The sequence below is a fragment of the Bubalus bubalis genome, chromosome 1 (assembly GCF_019923935.1).
Source record: "Bubalus bubalis isolate 160015118507 breed Murrah chromosome 1, NDDB_SH_1, whole genome shotgun sequence".
NCBI classification, from domain to species: domain Eukaryota; kingdom Metazoa; phylum Chordata; class Mammalia; order Artiodactyla; family Bovidae; genus Bubalus; species Bubalus bubalis.
Window position 1 is genome coordinate 12,084,731 of NC_059157.1, and position 20,542 is coordinate 12,105,272.

The 20,542-nt window shown below is 41.0% G+C and overlaps 1 protein-coding gene across 10 annotated transcripts in view; it reads left to right on the forward strand.

The window, feature by feature from the left end:
• Positions 1-20,542, forward strand: part of NSD3 (nuclear receptor binding SET domain protein 3) — a 103,974-nt gene that overhangs the window by 75,816 nt on the left and 7,616 nt on the right. For 9 of the 10 annotated variants that reach the window (XM_044931671.2, XM_025278407.3, XM_025278432.3 and 6 more), the window contains 7 exons: positions 237-434; positions 1,143-1,316; positions 5,427-5,573; positions 8,798-8,954; positions 13,333-13,535; positions 14,556-14,668; positions 15,223-15,492. In XM_044931671.2, the coding sequence (XP_044787606.1) occupies positions 237-434; positions 1,143-1,316; positions 5,427-5,573; positions 8,798-8,954; positions 13,333-13,535; positions 14,556-14,668; positions 15,223-15,492 (1,262 nt within the window). The remainder of the gene's footprint in view (positions 1-236; positions 435-1,142; positions 1,317-5,426; positions 5,574-8,797; positions 8,955-13,332; positions 13,536-14,555; positions 14,669-15,222; positions 15,493-20,542) is intronic. The other variant, XM_025278435.3, reaches the window with a different exon arrangement.

Below are 20,542 nucleotides of genomic sequence, written 5' to 3' on the forward strand. Positions count from 1 at the left end.
TAAATTGCTTTTAGTGCTGTATCTTCAAATGGATGATCGATTATTGTAGAAAGTCAATTATTCTAGCAAGTTTTATTGTCATATTTTAACTATTTGTATATTAAAATCTTTTTGTATATTAAAATCTTATACATAGTAGTAGAATCTGTGGAGGGAGGAGTTAGCTCTCTAATATCAATAGCTGCTTCTGTTTAATCCAGATTTTATTTAAACTGTGTTCCTCACCAATTTTGCAGGACAGCACCCATGTTTTTCATGTAAAGTGTCTGGTGCGGATGTGAAGCGTTGCTCTGTCAGCGCTTGTGGGAAGTTTTACCATGAAGCCTGTGTCCGCAAGTTCCCCACTGCCATCTTTGAATCAAAAGGCTTCCGCTGTCCCCAGCACTGCTGTTCTGCCTGCTCTATGGAGAAAGATATCCACAAAGCAAGTAAAGGTAAAACAAAGCTAACGAAGGGGACCGCATTTGGGGTTGTTTTAAGTGCAATGGCAAACAGTAAGCACGTTATTATAAAGAATATTGGGCATCCTCCCTTTGTTTATCTGTAGCTATTGCAGCTGGGCCACAGTAGATAGTAAAGTAAGTGGTAAATAGATAGTAAAATAAAATAAGTAAAATAAGATAGTAAAAAACAGTCGTATCTGACTCTCTGTGACCCCAGGGACTGTAGCCCACCAGGCTCCTCTGTCCATGGAGTTATCCTGGCAAGAATACTGGAGTGGGTTGCCATTTCCTTCTCCAGGGGATCTTCCCGACCCAGGGATCAAACCCATGTCTCCTGCATTGGCAGGAGGATTCTTGACCACTGAACCACCAGGATAGCCCTAAGATAAGTGGATTCTAGGTTCTAATTCAGACCATGAGAAGAAAATTCCGTATGTTCAAAATTACCCCTGGAAATTCCTTCAACAGGTGCCATATTGGCAACCACCATTTCTCCAGCACTGGAGCAGACACAGATTTTTGAGTGACCTCTAGATGGGCACTACATTTAGGGACCATACAGCATAGAAATGGCAGAGCCAAACTAGTGAGGAGATTTTCATTCTACTATAACCAGCATCATCCTGGGTCCCCAAAGATCTCCCTTTGTGTCAGCAGATGCCTTGTGACCCAGGTTCCTCCCTGACCGTCTTCCAATAGGTCGCATGGTGAGATGTCTGCGGTGCCCAGTCGCCTACCACTCCGTAGATGCTTGCATTGCCGCCGGCAGCACCCTCGTGTCTTCCTGCGTTCTCATCTGCAGTAATCATTCCACACGGAGCAGTGGCTCTTCATCTGCTGTAAATGTAGGCTTTTGTTTCGTTTGCGCCAGAGGTGAGTCTCAGTCCTTTCTCTTCGGGTCTTTCTGGGTTCGTTGGTATATTTCCCCGTTAAAAACAAGTTCCAGGAATACCCCTAACAGAGATGAACACTTCCAGCAACTAGTCCCTTTTGTTACATTAGATACTCAGACTGTTAGAATATTAATCCTTCCATAAATTAAGCTAAATTCTGCTTAATTTCTTAGTAACTTAGAATTAAAGATGAGTCCTCAGTGTTCCTATTTGGAGCGTCAAATGATTACAGTTGACCCTTGAACCACATGGGTTTGAACTACCCGCATCCACTTGTGTACACTGTTTTCTCAATGTGTAGTCCAATACTTCGATCCAATGTTGGTGGAATCCGCAGATGCGGGAGAGAGATGACTGTAAAGTTACAAAGGATTCTGACTGCGATTCTGACTGTTTAAGGGTCAACTCTCTTCACTTTTCCAAACAATTCTTCTGTTTGAAATAGAATCTTCTCATGTCATATTATGTAATCCAGAGTTTTCAACTAATTTAGATTTCACTTGCAAGGCAAGAAGAGCACATTTATTTTTCAATTATTTATGTTGTATTTTATCATGTTTTGGTCTGGCATCAAGGGAGGCCTAATGGGATACAGCCAAAGCAACATATGGGGTGTATTACTTAAGAACCTGCAGTGCAGGCTTTCTTACTTGCCAGCTGTTGATATTTAAGTCTGCCAAGAGATTGATCAATTAAAAACAATATTGTGTCCCTGAGGGTGTCAGTGAACTTGAGTTCGTGATAAATCTACAGTAGAATTTCTTTAGTTGAATATGATACGGAGTATTCAGCTTTACAGAATGTCTCAGCTATATTATAATAAAAACAATGTTTAGTGTAATCTAAAGTGTAAGCATTTTAGAAATCAATTACTATCCCCAAACACAGTTTGTTGGGATTTTTTTGTCATAAATGCTAAGTTTTCTAAACTTCCCTTAGTGTGAAATTCTTGAAAGGATTCTATGGCATGTCAGGCCTATTAGATTATGCTTAGCCCATATTGTGGAGACGGCAATGGCACCCCACTCCAGTACTCTTGCCTGGAAAATCCCACGGACAGAGGAGCCTGGTAGGCTGCAGTCCATGGGGTTGCGAAGAGTTGGACACGACTGAGCAACTTCACTTTCACTTTTCACTTTCATGCATTGGAGAAGGAAATGGCAACCCACTCCAGTGTTCTTGCCTGGAGAATCCCAGGGACGGGGGAGCCTGGTGGGCTGCCATCTATGGGGTCGCACAGAGTCGGACACAACTGAAGCGACTTAGCAGCAGCAGCAGCCCATATTGAAAAAGAAGTTTGAGATCTTGTTTTCTTTTTTTAAAGAATTTTTTATTGGAGTGTTGTTGCCTTACCACGTTGTGTCAGTTTCTGCTGTACAGCAAAGTGAATCAGCTCTATATTTACATATATCCTAACCCTTTGTTTGGATTTCCTTCCCATTTAGGTCACCACAGAGCATTGAGTAGAGTTCCCTGTGCTGTACAGGAGGTTCTCATTAGTTATCTAATTTATACATAGTGGTTGTGTTTTGTTTTGTTTTAGGAGACAGTTCTTTCAATTTGGTAAAAGTACTATAAAATATTTTTAATAGAATTTAGCTAGTGTGATAGATCTTGAGTTGTTTTACTTTTGTAACTCATTTAAAAAAAAAAAAGGACCAGAGGAGGTGGACAATAAAGGATTAAGTAACTGGTAGTCCTTGTAGCAGCCAGCTAAGTCAGTGTACACATTGCTTTGAGCTGGCCTGTTTGGCAAGCATGTGGGGTGGCCGCCATCAGAGAGAAGTGCTGGGTAAGAGCAGCGAGGGCAGCTGTATTCTGCCCTGAAGGCTGGACGGCACAGGGAGGAGAAGATTGGACGTGTCTCATGCCACATTGCATTAGCCAAAGAAAATGTCAGCATGTGCCTTGTCCCTCTCCCCCTTCCTAAGAAAGGAATGACAGGGTGAAAAAGCTGAATGACTAGCTTTAGAGACTTTCAAATAGATGAGTATCAGTGATAACATAAAGTCTCTGTTGCTTTGTAAATATTACTTTTACTCACTTTCACTTGGAGTGATGGGGGTGGTGTGTGTGTGTGTGTGTAACTGAGCCAACATTTTATTAATAAATATCAAGTTTAAAACTATTGTGTTGGTTTACTCAGGAGTACATTCTGAATCAAGTACCATCAGTAAGTATATCAACCAATATTTGTTTTTGCTCTATTTCATTCAATAATTGGGTGACCTTGAAAGCAGGTATTTTTTTATTTAAGTAAGGTAGAAAATGACCCCTTGTCAAGGAACCTAGTTTTAGCGCAAATTCTAACCGTTTTAAGTTTAACTTTCACGCCTTGATTAAAAGCTTGACATAATGGAAACTCCGTGTTTTAACAACAGGATCACATTTGGATTTTATCAATTTGGCAATTATTCTGCAAGATTTGCTGTACTGAAATGCCTTTTTAAGAACAAGATTATTTAATTCCCAAATACTCTAACTGCACAGTAAACAGAAACGTTCATTTTCTTTTCCAGCGTTTTACAGAAAATTATTCTAAACAGATCAGATGCTAGGATTTGAGAAGGGCTTAAAAGTTCTCCAGAAGTAAATGATATGTGTTCCTTTATCAGTTTTTATAGAGGGTCTCCTTTTTTAAGGGGATCTATTGTAATAAATCCACACTTATTAAAAGGGATACTTCAGTCCTTTATGTTTTGGCGTTAGGAAACTTAGCTTGTGTTGCAGTTGTTTCTCCCTCTGCACAGAGGATTTTTGTCTTAGTTCTTGGTTATTGGTTGTTTAAAATCATTAAGCTAATTCTTAAAGTCTGAAATATCTGGAAATATTTTTGGAAATGCTTCAGTGTTTAGAGGAACAACCCACCTCCCCTGCCCCTCATGGTGTCATAGGTGCCATTTCAGTGCAGTAGAGAGTCTTCTGCATTCCCTTTCATCTGGAGGGTGCTGTAAAATAAAAGTTACTTAACATTCTAAGTTGTTCTTCCCTATTTAAAAGCCACTGTACCACTTTTCTCTATTAAATGTATAAAATTCACTCAACATTATATAACCTTTATTCAAAGATTCTTCTGTATTACCAATTAGCAATTTCAAGTTCCATTCACATGAGAGATATTTCCTGAATCTGTCTCAGTGTCAAGCAGCACCGAATGAAGATAACATCCACCAAAAATAATAAATGGTCACCCCTTTAGAAACAAAACTCTTCCCTCTTCTCAAAAAGATCTCTGTGAAGCTGCTGTCATGATTTGTACTGTAAAGTCTTAGATTGTTATAAACTGACCGGTAACCACAAACAGAAAGTTTCCCTGGTCCTGCAGGTCCCTCAGCCACAGGATGGACTGAACTTGGGGCAGGAGGAGGAGGGAGGGGGGAGAGGTGTGTGCTACAGGTGGGTTAGAGCAGATGGTGTTTCCTCCAATAGGACAGCTGTATTAGTGGATTGAAAGGACATTTTTATAAACCCTTAAGTTGGTTATTATCCTAGCAGGACAAAATTTTAAAGATTTGCAGTACCTCAGTGAAGTTCAGCAACTCACAGCATCTTTAAAATCATGTATCATACTGATAAGAGGAAAGCTTCATTGTCTGACTGAGAAAGCTGGAATTTGAGGGTATCTAAGGATCTTAGCAGAGAGGAAGAGAGGCCCAATTCTGCTGTTCAATGCTGTTTGATGTATTGAAGGTGACCAGCGTCTCTACTGTGTCATGTAGACAGTTCTTATTTCCACTATTAAGTGGTACGTCATTTTGTTCTTTGGGTTGTCATCATAGTCCTTCTAAACATTGAGGAACATAGCTCTGTTTTCCAGAGTGGGTTTTCAGAATGACATCAAACACAGTTTAATCCTCAAATTCGAGTTTTTTTTCTGGGTGTGTAGATTTCTGTGTAGAGATAAGGCACTGAGTAGCCTAAACTCCCTTTACTAACTGTAGAAAGCTTTTTCTGTCAGATCTTTCTTTTTCTTCATATTCTTTTTCCCCCACCTTGAAGCACAGCTACATAGTAGGTGTTGGTTTATTTTTCCTCATGGAATCATGGGTAGTTTCATTGCAGCTCACATCTTTCTGTTTGTCTCGTATAGGGCTGATAGTGCAGGACCATTCAGACCCCATGTTCAGTTCCTATGCCTATAAGTCCCACTACCTACTGAACGAATCAAATCGTGCAGAGTTGATGAAATTACCTATGATTCCTTCTTCGTCAGCTTCCAAAAAGAAATGTGAGAAAGGTAATAATCAAAATAGTTTATCTCTTACTTTTATTTTTGCATTTCCTATTTTTTTTTCTCTTTAAATGAAGGGGGAAAATGTATGCCTGTCAAGCACCATCTGTTGCTTTCAGTAAATTCTACCTTGGTGGCTGTGACTGTCTTCATATGGCTGCAAAATTATTAAAAAGGGCTTAAAATAATTCTGCTATTACAAATTTTTACTTACACTTCTCGAATAAATTTTCACACATTCCATATATCTGTAGTTATTAAAATTGAAAGACTAGGATTCTGCTTAATATAGAAATGTATTCTGAGACCTCTCTTTTGCCTGAACTTCCATTCATGTTAGAATAGAAGAGACAGGATGTAATTTGTTACTAACTTTCAACTAAATAACAAGATAGGTTATTAAACAGAAGGGAACAAAGATAGCTGACACTTAAAATTTTGACTCTGGAATACATTCTGTCATTTTGTTTCTTAAATGTTTGCTATGAAACCTAATTGCCCTTCTCTCAGGAGACATTGGTGGGCAGCTGGGAGAATGCACAAATACTGGAGCTTGAAAGGCAGCCCAGCGGAGCTGAAGAATAACTTATGGATAATTTATCCACAGAGAACAAAGAGCTAAATGTATATCTTTATATTCTCCCAGTTAATTTAATCTATGGAAGAAAAATCTTGTGTTTTGCCTTACAGAGCCTACATGTAATGCAGGGTGGGGGTGGGGGGGGAAGTAGTTTAACAATAATGTATTATTGGGGGAGTTATTATTTAGAGGGTAAGATAAATAACCTAGAAGGTGAAGGCCTTTTCCGGTATACATTTCCGTTATGATTTGGGGCCAGGCTCAGAATCTTTAAAGAAAATTTAATTCATTTTTTTTCTTTCTTTGTGTTGCCTGCTGCTGATGTATGTTTGCTGTTTGTCAGACATCTGAAGTAGCGACCCATGACTAAAGGAAAGTATAACTAAGCAAGTTGGTTAGAACCCATGGAGAAGGAGGTTGAGAGACTATTGACTTTTTTGTCTGTTTTCCACTGAAGTCACTGTATGGCATCTTACTGGTGATACCACCTGTTTCCAAAAAAAAGATGGACATGGGTCTGACTAATTCCATAGTGCAGTAAAATTAGACTACCCAAGGCATTTTAGGAAATGCCTGATTTCCCTGCTGGCGCCTTTATAAAATTAGACAAATTCAATTGTTGCTTACTTTGTGTTCAGTACTCGGTATTGGCCTTGACATGAATTGAAATTATTTTGAGCCCTCTGTTTGCTTAGCTTGAACCGTTATCTTTCTTCTCTCGCACCCTAAAGCAGTTTTCTTGCATAGCACCAAGGTGGAGTGTTCATATTTTTATTTTTCTATTTCCCTGTGTATTTTTGTCAAAAAATCGTGATGATTTTCACTGATGATTCAGGGTCTGTATTTCCTCTGAAATAAGACTTAAAATTCAGGACTATTCCATAATGTTAAAAATGGCCAGCCTGACTTTTCCACGTCAACCCAAAGAATCACATGTCCTCAAAGCTATTTGCAAAGACCGCTCTCCCTACTGGTCATTTCTTTCTGATGGAAAAATGAATTATTTCATTTTATTTTAAACTTACAGAAGAATTCCCTACTTAAGCTGAGACCACTCAGGCAGCTAATCTCTAGGTTGGAGAATTGAAACAATTAATCCACATTGAGATCTTCAGACAAAGGGGAAAATCCAAATGATGGAAGTAAAAGCTTTTAAGCAGAGGAAATATAGTAATTTAATTCATCACTGATTGTACATGGATTTTCTTTTTGTTTTTATGTTAATTAGTTAGAAGTTTGAAAGTCTACAGGAAGACAAGATTTTCTGGAAAATTGATAGCAAACGCTCAAAAGGTTGGAGCATATAATTTGATAAAGTTGTATAGTGGGCTCTTAACCTTTTGCTTACAAGACTTTAAATCTCAGTACACTCATGGGTTATAGACTTGGTTTTCCAATGAAAAAATGATTTTTTTTTTACAGTAAATGTCTTTATTGTATTTCATCTTCAGTGATTAACATTCTTCCCTGTCACTTGTTGAAATACCTAATCTCCCCTCAAATTTCTTTAATTTTTTGCATTTAAAAATAATATTGTTTCATTTGCTGCACCTGTTTTTGTCTTAATACAGAGATCATTTTGTTTTTAAAAGGAGAGGATTTTGCTAGGCTACTTAAAGAGATCTCCTTGTATGTTATTCTTGATTCTACCTGATACTTCTTTCATGCTATAAAGCAGTGGTTCTCGATATGATGTCAGAAAATATTACAAACAAAATTTTGAACTATGTTTAATATTTCAGAAAGTCTAACAGAATCAGCCATTTGTGCAAAATACAGTTGCATGAATTTCTCTGTATTTGGCTATGATTTTAACAATTTAATATGATAAGACTAGTTTTGTTACTGGGATCTGAAGCTCCAATTGGCTATTAGATATTTCTGTAGTTAATTAAAACATAAAAATAATTGTGGCTTTTTAAATGTTTTTTTTTGTTTTGGTGGGCTTTTTGGTTGATAAAATATTTGAAAACATGAGTCCATGGGAAAGGGAAAGGGGATCCTTGGTGATGAAAAAGTTGTAAACCACTGCTATATAGCCTGTTTGACTTTCTTTGTCTTTCCTGAAAAGGTAATGATAATGTAATCACAAATTCAAGATCCTTTTGCTTTTTTGTATTCTTACAAGTGAAGAAAAAAGTAGTGGTCAGCCTATTGGCTATTTTCATTCTCGCTAATATTGTTATAAAGGGATTTAGTTAGCTGTGCCACTGGATTAAAATACAAAGCTGACCATTGTTTACTTTCTTAGCTCTCAAGGAGAAAAAAAGAGTACATATTTTTCTGAAAATCTGTTCTCACATCTACTCAAGGCTAAAGATTTTATGCACCTATTTGTCATATGTTAAGAGTCTTAACCCCCGGCTAAACCAATGCCTCATTAGTCCGCATTTCAGAGGGGTGAAGAGTCATATTTTTCCTACTCACAGTTCCTCACATGCTCTGAGTTTCTGGCCACTGAAGCCCTCCCTAGGAAGGACTGAAGTAGCTAAGTCTGTTTATTGTCTTGTATTTTAATCCATCACTATATAACTCAATCCCTTTGTTAATTTCTTTCAATCTGAATCACATTTAATGCACTGAAAAGATAACTTTCTTGTCTCTCTCTTTCCTCTCTTCTTAGTTATTAAGACTGTTTGTTTGTTTCAAGGTGGACGACTGCTCTGCTGCGAGTCGTGTCCAGCCTCCTTCCACCCGGAGTGCCTGAGCATAGAGACGCCCGAAGGCTGCTGGAACTGCAATGATTGCAAGGCTGGCAAGAAGCTGCATTACAAGCAGATTGTTTGGGCCAAATTGGGAAATTACAGGCAAGTTTTTCCAAGGACAAAGAGGAAGTATTCAATCACTTTGAGTAGTTCACAGTCTGTACAAGCGTGGCCAGGAAACAGGTACAACACATAGCACAGCCACTTCCTCAGAAAAAGAAAGAAAAACGTTTTTAGTCTGGGTTTTTAGAAGAATGGGAAGGTTAGTGGTGGTTAGATTCCCCCACACACTGCCCCCTTTTTTTTTTTTGGTTGATTGACTTTTGTTTTTAAGTTCTGAAAGTTATTTTATCCTAATGAACTGTGGTACTAATAGGATTTGGAATAAAAGGTTTCATATGGATAGTGGGGAAGACTTTTTTCTTTTTGCATTCTAACTAGATTTATGTTCATTCCTGGTTTCTAGTGAAGTTAACAGTTTATATTCTGGCCAAAATAACTCTTTCTGACCCAAAATCTGTTTTATTATAGTTCTAGCTAGAAGCTCTAAACTGTGTGCAAAGAGGGAGCTTTTTAGAATTTAGAGAGAGAGGTTATTTCATTAGGAGCCTTTAGTTCTTAAGGGAATGAAGCAAGAAGTATGCATGGGTGCCATTATTTTATTAAATCTTTCTCCTCTTAAGAAGCCTATTTTTAACAAATCTTCACGCAAAAGGATAGTGATATGTTTTTTAAATTTTACATTCTACATTTTGAGGTGTATGCTTGTTATTTTACTAAGAAAATGGATACTATTCAAAAGAACACAGTAAAGTTCTGCTTTTCAGTTAGAATCCTAAATATGTTTCCATAGAATTTCAAACATGCTGTAATTTTTTTAAACAAGAGTTCTGTCATTTTCTCTGTTTTAAATAAACTGCTTGCTTACCTATTTAACCTTAAAAACTTCATTTTTAGCTGATATAAGGGGCATTGAGAAGCTCCCCTCCAACCAATTTTAACAAATGACAGGAAACTTCCATGTTCTTTTTTTTAAAAATGGACCCTTTGACTATATAAATAATTTTCCACTTTACAGCAAAAGATATAAATTTTAAAAGGCAAATATCAAACCAGGTGTACTCGTCTACTCTCAGTAAGAAAAGAAAAATACCTTCCTGAAGGAAGAAGGAGCAGAGAAAGAGCCAGTTTGCAGAAGAAGAGCAAATGGAAAATAAACATGTGAAAAGTGCCCTGCCTCACTAAAAATGTACATGAAAAAAACAAAGTTTATTTTCAATTAACAGGCTGGCAGAGATTTAAGAATACTAATTCTGCAGCTCAGGTGGGCCTGGAGAGACAAGGGCTCCTGCACAAGAAAAGCATCATGTGACAGAGCTGAACTGTGCACCCCTGGACCCCGCACTTCCCCTTCAAGGAGTGAATCTAAGGAGAGACACTGGACACACGGGCAAACATGTCCCATAGGGATGTTCATTGCAGTATTACTTCTAAGTGCAGAAGGAATCCAGATGGCCAGTCAGTAGGCGATTTGTCAAATCCATATTGCAGGATGCCTAGAAGACAAAAGAAGGGTAATGCTCATGGTAACATGGGAAAATGGCCACAGTGTACAGTTAACTTCAGGAAGCATGTTAAATAGTACATAGATTATCTCTCCGTATACGTATACAACTTGTAAAAATTGGAGATCTCGATATAATATGTTTGTATTATTACCTGGAAAAAACATCTAACGTTAATAGTTAATAGTCTGAGGCATGAGATTATAAGGAGGAAGCCTGTTCAGCTTTTCTGTTACACATTTCTGCATTGTTTTAATTTTTAAAAGAAACTACATTGTTTTGTATGTGTATAAAACTACATTTAATAATTTTAAAGGTATGTCCTTTTTTAATTGAAGTGTAGTTATAGTGTTGTGCTAATTTCTGCTGTTACAGCAGACTGACTCAGTTACATACATACATACATTCTTTTTTATATTCTTTTATGGTTTATCGCAGGGGATTGGATATAGTTTCCTGTGCTCTACAGGAGGACCTTGTTGTTTATCCATTCTCTACGTAACAGTTTGCATCTGTTAACCCCAGGCTCCCAGTCCTCCCCTCTCCATCCATCCCCTTGGCAACCACAGGTCTGCTTTCTCTGGGAGTCTGTCTCTGTTTTGTAGAGAAGTTCCTTTGTGCCATGTTTTAGATTCCACATAGAAGCGATGCCGTATGTATTGGTCTTTCTCTGACTTCCTTCACTTAGTATGATAGGCTCTAGATGCGTCCATGCTGCTGCGAGTGGCATTTTTCGTTCTTGTTTATGGCTGAGTCGTGCTCCACTGTGTAGATGCACCGCATCCTCTTCACTCGCCCATCTGTAGGTGGACAGCTAGGTTGTTTTGTAAATGCTGCTGCTGTGAACATAGGGTGCGCACGTCTTCTTGAATCCTGGTTTTGTCCAGGTCTGTGTTCAGCAGTGGGCTTGCTGGCTCATGTTGTTCTGTTTTTAGTTTTCTGAGCACCCTCCGTACTGTTCTCCCTAGTGACCGTACCAACTACATTCCCAGCAACAGTGGAGGAGGGTTCCCTTTGCCTCACACCCCGACCAGCATTTGTTATTTGCAGACTTTTTAATGATGGTGATTCTGACTGGCACACAGAGCTTTTATAATTTAAAATATATATATTTTCCAGGAGGGGATAGATACAGGTTTGACGAATAATAGAGAAGATATTCCCGGATAAGAAATATCAGAAATAGTAAAAAGGCTTTGTTGTTGTTTAGTCACTAAGTTGTCTCTGACTCTTGCAACACTATGCACTGTAGCCTGCCAGGCTTCTCTGTCCATGGGATTTCCCAGGCAAGAATACTGGAGTCAGTTGCCATTTTCCTCTCCAGGGGTTCTTCCCAACCCAGGATCGTCTCCTGCATCAAGCCCTCATCTCCTGCATTGACAGGCGGATTCTTTACCACTGAGCCACCAGGGAAGCCCCAAGGTCTTCAGATAAATTTCAGAATGTTTCCTTTTTAAAACTTTCTTTTAGCTTTAAAAAAATATAATTGACATTATGTTAGTTTCAGGTATACAATATGATGACTCGACATTTGTATACATTGCAAAACAATCACCACAATAAATCTAGTTAACATCCATCACCACATATAGTTAAAGTTAGGCCCAAAGCAGAGCTTCACAGAGGCCAGTGACATTTTATCTGCCTGATTTTATATCCATGGACTAATTCGTAATGTATTTTTTTCAATCAGACCTCTCTGGGCCGCATGAAACTTTCTTTTCAACGACTAGTTATTCTGATGTGAGACTTCCTGGGGGAGACGTGGGCCTGGAACAAGGCTGGCAGAAATCATACCCCCGTATGTCTGAGCCAGTGTGTGTGGTTACCACACGCACCCCACATGTGGCCTTAACACGAATCAGAAGTACAACCACTGCCCAGCCTGCTTTGAGAGGAACCAAATACTGATTACACAGAATAGTGTTGTTTTTAGCAATTTGAACACAGGCTTCTACCCACGTTTTAATTAACCCACAGGTGAACATGGGGTGCTTTTAGGTGAAGCATGTTTGTCATTTATCTTCTCAATAATGTCATTCATTGTTCATTAAGTAAATGGTTTTTATGAGGCATGTATAAAATGAGACTGAAAAAAATTACGTTTGTGTGCATCTACTGTTGGTATGAACGATCTCATGTACTACGGGGACTTCCCCCTTCAGTTCCTGACTTGCCCAGTTGCAGGAAATCTTCCAGCACACCTCGCAGGTGGTTCCCCCAGTGATCACTGTGGACCAGTCATCACGTGAAGCATGATTTTTTTCAGGCCTGTCCCAAATCCCACATCTATTATGATCTAAGATGAATTAGATTCTGAAATACACACTGATAAAAGCCTAGTACAGAAAATATTTTATCCTGGTTGACTAGAGAGTCAGAAAATGCCAGTTTGAATGGGAGCAGGCATTCTCCCATCAGTTTATTCTGATTAGCATCAGTTTATTCTCAAAGGATTCCCTTGATTGCCAGGAATAAACTTCTGTAGTTTGAAAGACAATCTTGGAATTAAGAATGTCACATTTGGAGATAAACGTGACTTTTCCAGGACTGAAATCTGGTTTGGAATATTTTATTGGCCAATTCTAATTCTTAAGTTGTATTGTAGGTTCACTGTTAACCTTATTAGTGTCCTTTATTATGTATACTTTTATAAATATCAAATATTAATATTTAAGGAAGAAATCAGATTGGGTGTTTAGGGCCTAGTTTGTTTAGTCTGTGTTCACCATTTCATGCATTAATTCGTTCATCAGTATGTTGTTAAATGACGTGTGGTTTGGGCAGGATTAAAGATGAGTGAGGTGTTCTGTGTCCTTAGATTTGCAATGAAAATTACAAAGTACGAAACCTGTGTCTTTCGGCTCCCGCCAGCCGTGTAAAGCGTAGTGCAACTCTCCATCCTCCGCTTTCAGATGGTGGCCGGCTGAGATCTGCAACCCCCGGTCTGTGCCGCTGAACATCCAGGGCCTCAAGCACGACCTGGGCGACTTCCCCGTGTTCTTCTTCGGCTCTCACGACTACTACTGGGTCCACCAGGGCAGAGTGTTCCCTTACGTCGAAGGAGACAAAAGCTTTGCCGATGGACAGACCAGTATTAACAAGACCTTCAAAAAAGGTACGTTGGATGCCGTTCACCGTGGCTCAGAACTGACGCTCCTGTTGATCTGTCCGCATGCCTCACTCACGGAGGACACGTGCCAGTAGGGAGTTTCACCAGGTGTTATGACCTGGCGTCCATAGTTTCCAGTCACGTTAGAACCACCTCACAATCCAGTCACTCAGAAACACCCGTTCAGTGGAGTAGACTGTGCTGTGTGTGTGAAAGAAGTTTCCTCAGTGATCTTACTACAGACGTGGAGATTTTTCTGGGAACGCAGAGTCTCCTTAATTAAGTGAAGCACCTTTGCCACAGAAGAGTAGTCAGCACTTCCCATGAAGAGCCTTACAGCTGTTTTCTATAAAATTTTTTGCTGTCTAATTTTGTTAAACTTTTTTTTTGCTGTGTATTGAGGTAAATCCCATCTACAAACAATGTTGTGACGGTTTCAGGTGAATAGCAAAGGGACTCAGCCGTACATATCCATGTGTCCATTCTCCCCCAAATTCCCCTCCCATCCGGGCTGCCACATAACCTTGAGCAGAGTTCCCTGAGCTACGCAGGAGGTCCTGGTTGGTTATCCATTTTAAATATAGCTGTGTGTTCGTCTTCATCCCACACTCCAGAACTGTCTCCCCACCCCCTGGCAGCCATAAATTTGTTCTCTAAGTCTTAACAGCTGTTTTTGCAACAAGTTGACAGGAAGTTTAGCTTTCTGGGGCAGAGTGAAGTGAATTTAAATCTGGTACAAGGTAAAAGCTGCTGTCAGGTTCCTGTGGAAACCCCTGACCATTGAAGGGGGGCCTCTTTTCCAAGGTGGCAGCTTGCACAGAGCAGTGTTCAGCTGCAGATAAATTATATCCCATTTCAGTGTTACTCTATCCTGGTGGTAAATGGTTACTTCCAGGACATAATTTTAAAAAGAAAACCTCAGGTCCCATTTGGTGCATGGGGAAGGCAGGGTAATAACAACTTTCCTAGTGGTTTTTGTTTATTTGGTGTGGGGTGTTTTTATGCTTTGTCCGGTCTTATTGGCAGCGTTGGAAGAAGCTGCAAAACGTTTCCAAGAATTGAAAGCACAAAGAGAAAGTAAAGAAGCACTGGAGATTGAAAAAAGCTCAAGAAAACCCCCTCCATACAAACACATCAAAGTGAGTCTTCACCCACGAAAATGCTGGTATTTGACAGACAAGGTGAAACTGCTCTCTTAGGAGTTAGAAGGCCCGACTGGCTTGTAAAAACTTTATGCTGATTACAGCTCAGTCTGTGCAGAACAAGCTTCTGCCGGAGCATCCGCCGGGAGCCGAGGCTGCTGCGCCGGGAGGGCGGGGGCTTTGACGAGTGAGCCCCTCATACTGAGGAACAACACGTTTGATGGGAATTTCTGTGCTTGCTCCTCAGCCTGTCCTATAACCAGCAAGAATATAGGGATTTAGCCCCTTTCTTCCAGAGAGCCCAGAGCTGTTTTCAACTTTATGAAATGGTCATCAACTGGTAGGAGGGGAAAGACACAGGATAAATGAGGACTCATGTCAGGTTTTGGTATTTTTGTCAACTTAAGAGAGGCAGCTGTTCATCTCAGCTTACTCAACTGGGGAAATCCTTTCTCAGGGTCACCCCACAGGCAGTAGCGGGGCCAGGCGGGCCTGGGTGTCTCCGATGTCCTGTTCAGATTCCTCCCTCCCACTTGTGATTTTGTTGCCAGGCCAACAAAGTGATAGGAAAGGTACAGATCCAGGTGGCAGACCTGTCGGAGATTCCCCGCTGCAACTGCAAGCCGGCCGACGAGAACCCTTGTGGCTTGGAGTCCGAGTGCCTGAACCGGATGCTGCAGTATGAGTGTCACCCCCAGGTGTGCCCGGCGGGGGAGCGCTGCCAGAACCAGTGCTTCACCAAGAGGCTCTACCCAGACGCAGAGGTCATCAGGACCGAGCGGAGGGGCTGGGGCCTCCGGACCAAGAGGAGCATCAAGAAGGTAGCACGGGGCAGGGCAGCAGTGGGTCAGACCAGGACCCGTGCCTCTCAGAGTGTGTCAGTAAGGATTCAGTACACAGGGATTCATTCCACAATTCTGAAACTTCTCAGGTTGAGAGTTTGGTACTTCTGGAGCAAGTAAGAAATGGTTAGAAGAGCAGACGGTAAAGAATCTGCCTGCAGTGCGGTCCGGGTTTGACCCCTGGGTTGGGAAGATCCCCTGGAGACCGGAATGGCTACCCACTCCAGTATTCTTGCCTGGAGAATCCCATGGACAGAGGAGCCTGGCGCGCTGCAGTCCATGGGGTCCCAAAGAGTCAGACAGGACTGAGTGACTTTCACTTTTCCTGTGATCAGTCATAAGAAGGAGAAGGGACATAAGTCATTCTATCTGAAATATTTTTTACTTGTTAAGCAAACTAGATTTAACATAGGTAAAAGGAAAAATAGTGAAGTTAAGAACATACTGGACAGAAACTAGCAACCCCAGGACTTTGCTCCAACATTGTAATTAACCATGAAGCCCCAGTCAAGTCACTTAACCCAGGGGTCTCCAACCTCTGGGATCTAATGCCTGATGATCTGAGGTGGAACTGATGTAATAATAATAGAAATAAAGTGCACAATAAAATGTAATGCACTTAAATCATCCCGAAATCATCCCCCCTCCCCCCATCCATGGAAAAATTGTCTTCCATGAAACCAGTCCCTGGTGCCAAAAAGGATGAGGACTGCTGACTTAACCTCTCTGAGCCTCAATTCCTCTATCTCTAAAAGGGATATAATAAACCCTGCCCTACATGTGAAAGAGTTGTGGCTAGTCTCAAATTAGACCATATATACAGAGCAGCTAGAAAAAGTTGAGATCTTTAGTACTTATAAATTATCTTTGTTCTTATACTTGGAGGTAATTCTTCAAAGCAGTCTCTTTGTTTAACACAGGAAATGTGTGCCCATTGTGGAAAATATTTTAATCCAAATAACTCAACTGAAAATCACCAATAAATCCTACTATTCACACAGTGGCTGTTAACCTTTAGAGACCCTGAGAATCTTCCAGGGTCCTTGTTACAATGAGTGTCAACTGAAATATTGGTGACAGGCCTAAATAATCTGTTTTTTAAAAAGTTTGTCTTCTCCACTTACTCCCCACCATCACCTTCTGATGTGTAGAACTTAGAGCCATGTTCTCTGAGAGAAGATGGGCCTAGTGGGAATTTAAAATTACTCTTGGCATTTTTCTGCCTTAAAAAAAAAATCACCTTTATAATGAAATGCTGTATAACATAGAACAGAAATTCAAACAATACAAAAAAGATAATAAAGAGTGAAATTCCCCAGTTCCTGCCCTCCTCACCAGAGAAGACCATTGTTCTTAAGTTGGTGTGTAGCCTGTTAGAACTTTTTCTGTGCAGTTAATACACACAAACGGAGAGAGGGCAATAAAAGGAGACCATGATAGTCCAGGCTGTGTGGCTTAACCGGGGTTGTAGTTGAGCAGGAAAGAAGTGGTTGGACTTCTGACATTTCGAAGGTAGCATCTGCAGGATTCTCCAGCTCAGTGGGTGTGTGGATTGGGTTGCTTGGTCAAAGGCCATCTGCATTTAAAATGTCATCATACAGGGACTTCCCTGGTGGTCCAGTGGTTAAGAATCCACCTTGCAGTACAGGGGACACGGGTTCGATCCCTGGTCTGGGAACTAGGATTCCGCATGCTATGGAGTAGCTAAGCCCCTGTCACCACTGCTGAGCCCACTGCCCCAGCTAGAGTCCATGTGCTGCAGCAAAAGCTCCCACATGACGCAACGAAGACTGCCATGCCGCGACTAAGACCCGACGCAGTCAGATAAATATTTTTTTAAATGTCACCATATAATGCACACATTTTGATACTACTTTAATGCCCTGCATATCACTTGCAGGTTTTTACTTATGGTTTCAGGGGAGTTTGTGGAGCCATCCTGAAGTTTAATATGGTGTTGACACCTTTTAATAGTAGTTATATTTATTCTAAACCATGTTCTAAGTTACTAAGTTAATGATACAATCAAAAGAGAAGAAAACAGTCAGGATTATTCTGCCCTTTAGCACCTGCTAAAGGGAATTGCTAGTAGAAGACAACTGGTCATTTACAAAAGAGCTGAACATACACAGTCCCTGAACAGCATAGTCAAAAAGACTGTAGCAATGTGGAGAAGGCTTGGGTACACTCAGAGACAGGAGCCCAATGGGAGACTGAATGTACACCATCAGTCCCCTTCTTTTCACACAAAACAGATTCCTAAAAACGTGTGCCAGACTTAAACAAAGGACCCTGTTATGAAGTGGTTTCTTTCTTAGAAATTAAAAACATGTGTGCGTGCTAAGTCGCTTTGGTCGTATCTGACTCTTTGTGACCCTATGAACTGTAGCCCGCTAGGCTCCTTTGTCCATGGGCTTCTCCAGGTACCAATACTGGAGTGGGTTGCCATGCCCTCCTCCTCCAGGGGATTTCCCAACCCAGGGATCTAACCCACATCTCCCACGGCTCCTGCATTGCAGGCAGATTCTTTACCACTGAGTCACTGGGGAAGCCCTAAAAAAAATTATATTAAATACTAAATTAAACTGTCCTTTTGCTGTTGCCTTTAAGGATAGATTTCTAGCATTTTAAAATTTATTTATGTATTTATTTATTTTTGGCCATGCCTCATGGCATGGGAGATCTTAGTTTCCCGACCAGGGATCAAACCTGCGCCTCCTTCATTGGTAACGTGGAGTCGTAACCACTGGACCGCCAGAGAAGTTCCAGATTTCTACCTTTTTAAAAGTTCTTTATTTTGTTACTTTTAACCACAATTGAATTCACAGTTAATGGTTTTAAGTCCAGCAAGCAACTCCTTGAGGCTAAAGATTTGTCACTTTTTAGATGCCTAAAATATTTCTTTTACAAAATAACTAGACAGATGTATTCACAACCATATCGAGTTGACAAGACTTAACATACCTTGTTTGATATCAGCACTCTGACTTTTCAGTATTCACCAGTTTTCATAGAATAGTAAATAGAAACCATAACACATGGTTTCAGACCTTTAAAAGCCACAGAACCCTTTCTTCAAATGAAACCTTGACTTGAATCTCAAGTGTGTCAGACAAGTAAAGTGGAGCTGATTTGGTCTGAATTCCCCTCTGTTCGGTCTTCAGTCCAGAAAACTCGCCATAAAATAAGGTGACACTAGGTGGCAGTGCAGCCAAGATGGCGATGAGATCTACCTGGGAGGGCGGCGAGACCGCGGGCGGGCAGGATGCTTTCAGCAGCCAAGGTCCAAGTCCGGACCGCGTGGAGGGAAAGCCATTCAGGGCCGACTGCGCACGGTACGTGCCCGTGCAGAGCTGTCCTGTCTCGGCATCGCAGGCGGAGGGGAAACGCGGCTCCCTGTCGGATCGGTTACAACCGGGGGAGAGAAGCCCCCAGGAGCGCGCTTGTGTGCTGACCAGGCCCAGCCGAGACGAGCTGTAGCTGCTTGAAGCAGACGGCCCTCGCCCATGTCCCCTGTGGCCAGCCGGCCGGCCGGACACCCAGGCTGACCCACCATCTCCCTTCTCTCATACCGAAGTCACAGTCTTGTCTTTTTATCGGTGGGAAAAACCTAAGTATCCATACCTAAGGACATTGGCTTATGCTTTTAATGACTCATCAGAATCAGAAAAGACTACAGCGCTTCTCTTTAGATGACTGATGCTCTCGGTTCTGTGATACTGAGCACTGAGTGGTGAGCGCGGCTGGTGAGAACTTGGGTTGGGGGCTGGGGGCGGAACACGGGTCTGGTAAAAACAATAGCAAATACATATTAATTTACTCCCTGAAGACATTTCTCTGCCTTGGAAATGTATTTTTAACACCAAGAAATCCTATACTTAATGTTGTTGCCCTAGATTGAATCAGCCAAGTCTTCGAGGTGAAAGGGTGATTCATGATTATGCATTTATAAACATGAGAGGTTGAATGTACGGTATTTACGCTTATTTTAAAAAGGAGCTTATAACTACACACCTGTTAGAACAGCAGAATGAAAAACAGTGACTATCCCATGGGCTTCCCTAGTAGCTCACCTGGTAAAGAATCTACCTGCAATGCAGCAGACCCTGGTTCAATCCCTGGGTGGGGAAGATCCCCTGGAGAAGGGAATAGCAACCCACTCCAGTATTCTTTCCTGGAGAATCCCATGGACAGAGGAGCCTGGTGGGCTACAGTCCACGGGGTCCCAAAGAGTCAGACACAACTGAGCGCACACATACCACATGCTGATGAGGACGTGGGGAGGCCGGCGCTCTCATACATGGGGAGTGTGTGGTGGGAACTCAAAATGATCCCACCACTCTGGGAAATAGCTTGGCGGTTTTCTAAAAAATTAAACATATGCTCACCATATGACCCAGCATTTATCCCAGAGAAATGAAAACCTTTGTCTACATATAAACTTTATCAAAATATTCACAGCAGCTTTATTTGGTAATAAAAGCTTTATTTGTTACTCAGCAGTAATGAAACAATGAACTATTGATACCCACAACAGCTTGGCTAGATCTCAAGGGAATTAAGCTTAGTTTTTCTTTAAAAAGCCAATCTCTAAAGGTTACATATTGTGATTCCATTTATAGCACACTCTCAAAATAATAAAACTATAGGGTTGGGTAAGGTTCTACTGTTTAGCCCTGGGAACTATATTCAGTATCCCATGATAAACCATAATGGAGGAGGATATAAAGAAAAGAGCCTGTGTGTATGTGTAACTGAATCAGCCTGCAGCACGTCAGAAATTAACACAACGTTGTCAGTCAACTAAACCTCCATAAAATATAATTAAGGAAAAAACTATGGAGTTGGAAACAAATGAGGGACGGAGGATGGGCATGGTTGTGAAGGAGCGGTCCTGGGCCTCTGTGTTGACATGATTGTGGTGGTGGCTACCACCTGACTACCAGGTGACTGCCCACCTGGTAGAACTCCCGGAAGCGCACGCGTGTACACATAACAACACACATGCACACAAACAAGTGCTTGTGAA